At 39.1% G+C, this 6,270-nt stretch overlaps 1 protein-coding gene across 1 annotated transcript; it reads right to left on the bottom strand.

Annotated features, from left to right (window-relative positions):
- Nucleotides 1–389: 389 nt before the first annotated feature.
- Nucleotides 390–5,993, bottom strand: LOC143827787 (uncharacterized). The gene is made up of 2 exons (XM_077317682.1): nucleotides 5,512–5,993; nucleotides 390–5,053 (listed from the first exon to the last, which is right to left on the bottom strand). The coding sequence occupies exon 2, from the start codon at nucleotides 4,750–4,752 to the stop codon at nucleotides 3,727–3,729; it is 1,026 nt and encodes a 341-aa protein (XP_077173797.1). The 5' UTR covers nucleotides 4,753–5,053; nucleotides 5,512–5,993; the 3' UTR covers nucleotides 390–3,726.
- Nucleotides 5,994–6,270: the final 277 nt, after the last annotated feature.

Raw genomic sequence — 6,270 nt, 5'->3', positions numbered from 1 at the left:
TGTGTTATTTTTTTAGATAGTTCAGGTAAGGGCCCCATTGTTCTAGAAAGGCCTCTTCTGTTTTTCCATTAATTATCAGTGTCAGTTTAGCCATCTTGGCAAAGTCAGCTAGTTTGTTCAGCCAGTCTTCTGTCGAGGGTAGTTCTTGCGTTTTCCATTTCTTGGCCAATTCTAGTCTTGCTGCCGTCGTCGCGTAGAAGAAGAAGCTCTGTGTGTGGGTTGGGAGGCACTGAGGAGGAACACTTAATAACATAGCTTCAGCTTTCATAGGGAATCTAAGACCCCACATTTTCTGCATAATAGTATGTATTTTTGCCCAAAACTTATAAACTTTTTCACATCTCCACCACATATGAAAAAAAGAACCTACTTTATCATCACATTTCCAACATTTGTTGTTACAATTTTTGGCAATTTTAGCGATCACTTTTGGAGTTACATACCACCTATAAAACATTTTGTACCAATTTTCTTTAAGTATTTGACTGTTGGTATACTTTGGTATTCTAGACCATACTAACTCCCATTGTTCCATTGTCACATTAGTCTCAATATTTTGCATCCATTTGATCATACATGGCTTTACCCGTTCCATTTCTGTCTCGTACCTTAGTAACAGTTTATATATTTGGCCCTGTAAATGTGGTTTATCTTGGATTACTAAGTTTTCAAACTCTGGTATTGGGGCCTCTAGATTTAATGGTTGCTGGAACTCTGCTTTAAATCTGGATACTAGTTGGTTGTACTCTAACCATTGAATTTCTACTCCTTCATCCTTTATTGTTTGTATATCCTTAAGCTTACCAGTCTTTGATATTAAGTCTTTGTACTGAATACAGGTCAACCTTTTTTGTTGAGCTTTACCAAAATGTGCCTCAATTGGCGATTTCAATATTGATGGTGTGGGGGAAAGTCTCTTATTATATCTTGACCATACATTCATAAGCCCACTAGTCCAGGTATTTGCTACTACTTTTTGTTTTTGTTTTCCTGCTGGCCATAGTCTTTCATGAAAACTGTTACCCATGGTTTTTCTTTCAAATACCAATTCTCTTGAGTGCGGTTCCCGTATCCAGTCCACTATGTATGTAAGTGTTGCTGCGTCTTTGTATAGTTTTAAATTAGGTACACCTTGGCCTCCTCTCTCCTTCACGTCTTGAAGTATTTTAAAAGCAACTCTTGGCCTTTTTCCACTCCAAATAAATTTGTTAATCGCTGATTGCCATTTTCTTAGCGTTTTCTCCTGGACCACTATTGGTAACATTTGGAACAAAAAGTTGAATTTAGGCAACAGGTTCATCTTGACCGTAGCCATTCGAGCTGACCAGGACAGTTTTAACTCGTTCCATCTTTTGATATCCAGTTGCATGTTCTTCCAGAGTCTTTCATAGTTACCAATGAAGAGTTCTTGGAATTCTTTGTCTAGGTAGATTCCCAGATATTTCACCCATTTGGGATTTGTCTCACATCCGGTTTTTCGGTTGATATTTTGCACTTCGAGATCTGTGGCTCCCTGTAAAACGATTTTTGTTTTATCCTTATTTATTTTGTACCCTGAGTAATGCCCAAAGTCTTTCAGTAGTTCCAGGAGAGGGGGAATTGACGCTTTTGGGTTCATGACAGTACACACTACATCATCAGCATAACATTTTAATTTGAATTCCTGATCATCTATTTTGATTCCCATGATCTCCTCTGTGGCTCTTATCTTAGTTGTCAGCATTTCCAGTACCAGGTTAAATAACAATGGAGACAAAGGACATCCTTGTCTGGTGCCTTTACCTATTTTAATGGATTGTTTTGTAAGCATTCCATTTATTAAGATTCTGGCTTCTTGTTCCGAATATATTTGTCTGATGAATTCCAGGAAAGTACCACCACAATCGGTTGCTTTCAGTGTTTCAAATAGGAAATCCCAACTAACGTTGTCGAAGGCTTTCTCCGCATCCAGGAATATAAAAGCGGCCTTCAACTTTTCTTTACGCACGTAGTCTGCCACATTCAATACAAATCTTATGTTATTTCTCATTAATCTTTTTGGCATGAATCCAGTTTGATCTTGATGTATAACGTCTCCGATGCATTTTTTCAGTCTTTCTGCTAAGATTTTTGCCAAGATTTTGTAGTCCACATTTAGCAGAGAGATTGGTCTATACGAGTTGGGTGAGTTCGTGTCTCCTCCTTCTTTGTGAATAAGTGTTATTGAGGCCTGTTGCCATGATTTTGGGAGAGATTTTCCAGGATTGTCTATAATCTCATTCACTAGTTGAAGTAGATGTGGAGAGACAACATGACTCATCTTCTTGTAATATATTGCACTCAGTCCATCCGGCCCTGGGGCTTTCTGGGCTTTTGTTGTCATTATTGCATCGTTTATTTCTTGCATTGTAATTCTTTGATTAAGAATTTTTCTGTGATGGTCTGTGAATTTGCTCATTGATATTTTTTGACAAAATGTTCCAGGGTCTATATTTTGTTCCTTTTTCGTAAATATGTTCTGGAAGAATTGGGTAAGACATGAGTGAATTTCTACTTCATTATTATAGTTCCGGCCTTCATGTGATAGCTTTGTGATGCCAAGCTTCTGATAACTCTTCCGCAGTCTTTGAGCCAGCCATCTCCCCGGTTTATCTGCCCATTCAAAGTTTTTTTGTTTGAGATAGTCGAGTTTCTTCCTCATTTCCTCCACCTCTAGGTTGTCTCTCTGTATTCTTAGTAATTTTATTTGTTTTGCTAATCCTCTAGTTTGATGTTCTTGATGTTGCTTTTCTGTCTGTTGCAATTTTTCTTTTATTTCACTCAGAGTCTTTTCTTTTCTTTTTCTTATTGTAGTATTAAGTCGTAAGAGTATGCCTCTCATATATGCTTTACTGGCATCCCACACCGTGGCCGATGAGGAGTCTGGAGTGACATTTAGTTTGAAGAACTCTTGTAGACTTGCTTCACAGATCTGCTGAACCTTTGGGTCCTCCAGAAGATAATTATTCATTTTCCACCTTCTTATTCCGACTCTTTTCACACAAAGCTCTATTTGTAATGGGTTGTGGTCTGCGAAGGTGTTTGGTAGTATCTCTGAAGTTCTCAGTTTGTGTAACATTTGTTTTGACGTCCAGCATTGATCCAGTCTTGAGTAGGCATCATGTCTGTTTGAATAGAAAGTATATTGGCGCAATTTTGGATGGTGTTCTCTCCATACGTCCACTAGAGCCAGGTGCTTAAAATTAGATCTTGCAGAAGGTGGAAATGTTGAACCTGATTTCCTTGAAGATTTATCCCAGTATGAATCTTGGACTGCATTAAAGTCTCCGATTATCATTACCTCATTTTCCAATGAGTCCGAGTTGGACAGGAAAAAATCCCTATAAAATGTCTCTTTGGCGTTGTTTGGCGCCTAAAGGTTCACCAAGACAAAGTTTTGCCCGTCAGGAAGCTTAATCCTAAGGATAGAAAAGCGTCCATCTGGGTCCTCGGATATAATCTTCGCATTTATATTGGGGTTTACAATATATGTCACCACCCCTCTTTTCTTTTCCTTTGCTGATGCAATCCATTCTTTTCCTAGGCTTTTGTTTTTTAATAATTTTTGGTGTCTTTTTGCAATATGGGTTTCTTGTAGACATATTATATCACATTTTAGTTTTCGTAGTTGATTGAAAACTTTCGATCTTTTGTTCGGTGAATTTAATCCATTAATATTAACAGAAACTATCTTCAGAAGCTCCATTTTTACTTTCTGGTCCCAGCACCTTTTCTTGCTACTCCCTTGTGTTCTTGCTGGCTTGTCTGTTTTCTCTGTTCTTCTGCCAGGGCAGAGCCTTCGGCTAGGGTATCCGCTAATTCTTGTGCTTGTTGTAGTGTTTTTATGATCCTTCTTCCAGTTGGTAATATAACTTCCAATGCGAATGGAATTTTCCAGAAGTATCTGATGTTTTGTCCAATCAGAATTTGCCGTAGGAAGTGAAATTGTGCCCTTTTTTGTAATATCTCTGGTGGCAAGTCTTGAAAGATCTTAACTTCTTGGTCTTCCAGGGTGAATGGATCTTCTCTATGCTTTCCTTGGAGTGCGTTCTTTGCTGACTTAGATTCAAAGCCGACGAGAATGTCTCTTGGCTGGTTGTTTCTCTTGGCTGCTCTGGAATTTACTCTGTAAGCTTTCTCGATTTTCACCTCTTCTTCCTCCAAGTATGAAGCGATCGCCTCAGTGAGTTCTTTCTTTAAATCTTCCTTGCCAAAAGATTCCGGGGCCCCTCTGATTTTCACGTTCCTACTTCTCACTTCTGTTTGCAGGATTTCAAACTTGTCATCTGCTCCTACTCTCCAGCCTTCCAGTTTTTCAATTTTAACGTTGTGTTCTTTTAGTTGTTTTGTATTTCCTTCTACGAGTGTTTTTATTCCATCTATACTATCTGTGAGTTCCTTCTTGATGTCTTGTATTTCTTTGGAAAGTTCTTTAGATTGTTTTTTTAATGCTTCATCCGTATAGGCTTTTATCTCTTTGCTATGTTTCTCTAGAAGGCGGGCTATTTTTTCCATATCTAAGCTTTCTTCTTCTGAGCTTTCTTCCAGTTCTTCTTGGTCTTGTTGTTGTCGTTTCAGTCTTTCTAGTTCTTTTTCTTTTTCCTTAATTTTCTTTGCCTTGGCAGCTGTTGACATATCCTTCTTTCTTCTCCAAAAGGCTGTCACATCAACCTTTAATTTCTTTTTTGGTGATCTATCAGCTTTGGGGAGTTGTCTATCTTTTTTTCCAGACATACATTGAATACAAGTTATATTAATCAACAAGTGGTTATATCACCTGGTATATGTCGCTCTTTGAACTCTATTATTACAGGACACTATTAAATCAGCATATATACCGGTATACCCAATATACTTTATAGCCAAATTATAAAAAATGGTTACACCAATGTTCTACCCTCCGATCCTGCAGTGCCTCCTTGATGTCCTGGGTTCACTCTGCTTCGCTTCTTCAACCCTTCTTATCTACAGCATCTCAACAGATGGGAAGCTTATCCCGGTTATATGCACCTGCACCTTAGCCTGTCAGGCACCTCTGGAAGCAGAGAGAGATAAAGAGATAAAGGTGTGTTAGATATGACTTGAGAACACCAGGGGGGGGGGAGGATGGGGGGAAAAAAGGAAAAAGGGAGAGAAAAAATAGATCCGGGGCAAAAAGGAAATTTAAAAAAGTAACAAAGAAGAAAGAAAGAAAAAAATAATAATAATAGAAAAATGTGATTTAAAAATAGAATAAATGTGATTAAAAATAGAGTAAAAATACTAATGAGAAGCAATATGCTAAAAATAACAGCAACTTGAGAGGAAAATAAAATGTCCACTAGATGGCAGCAAAGTCTTGATAATCTATCAGTCTCTCCTTGTAAAACTCAGAGTCCTGGGAAATCAGCCAAAATACATTTATGAAGTCAAACAAGGAGCCCTTGCGGAACAGAACAAAAAGGAAAAATCAAAAATAACACTCCAGATAAAATTTTGTCTCGTTACACGCACTAGTCCCTGTAGTTGCCAATGGGAAACCGAAACTATTTTCTTCACCAGCTGTCGTTCGTCGCTTTGATGACCTGTTGAAGCTTTTCCAAGCCTGAAATCTCGTTCTGGCACGAAACTCTCGCAGAACTCTCGCAAAGTCCTTATATCTGCTTTTTCAATCTCCGGTTTATAAACAATGGTGGGGGGGTGTTCTGGCTGTCTTAACCCCTTTCTCTTCCTTCTCCCACTTACTCCCTGTCACTCTAACTTGCTTAAATTAGAGAGAACAGCTCTTCACGCCGAAAGTTTGTTCCAAAGGGAGAGGATGCCGGGGGAAACCCCCACTCACTGTTTGTAGGCTCGATCTGATGTCTGCCAGTTGTTTTCACTCCGGAGTTGTGATGGGTCAAAAGTCTTGCAAGGAAGAATCCAATTAGCTTTGAAGATTAAAGTAGAGGCTGTGTAGATTGCAGAGTTGTAGAAAAGGACGAGAATTTTAAGATGGCGAACGGCACTTGCTGGACCCTGTGCACACTGAGCTTGCGTTCCAGGGAATATTAAATCCCCTGCGGAACAGAAAGGCCCCAGAAATTCACAAGGAATTCCTGAGTTGGTGGTGGGTGAGTTTGCGTACTCAAAACCCGATTACTGTCAATCACAGCAGTGATTGACCCTCAGTGGAACAGGAGCTCGAAGTATTCGAGCTATCCAAGTGCCATGTCTCCGCCCACCCCTCTGACTTCTAGTGTTTTCTGATATACCCCAAGCCCATAGCAGGCA

The sequence above is a fragment of the Paroedura picta genome, chromosome 18 (assembly GCF_049243985.1).
Source record: "Paroedura picta isolate Pp20150507F chromosome 18, Ppicta_v3.0, whole genome shotgun sequence".
Taxonomy (NCBI): Eukaryota; Metazoa; Chordata; class Lepidosauria; order Squamata; family Gekkonidae; genus Paroedura; species Paroedura picta.
The sequence above is the reverse complement of the archived record's forward strand: the minus strand, read 5'-3'. Positions and strand labels throughout refer to the sequence as shown.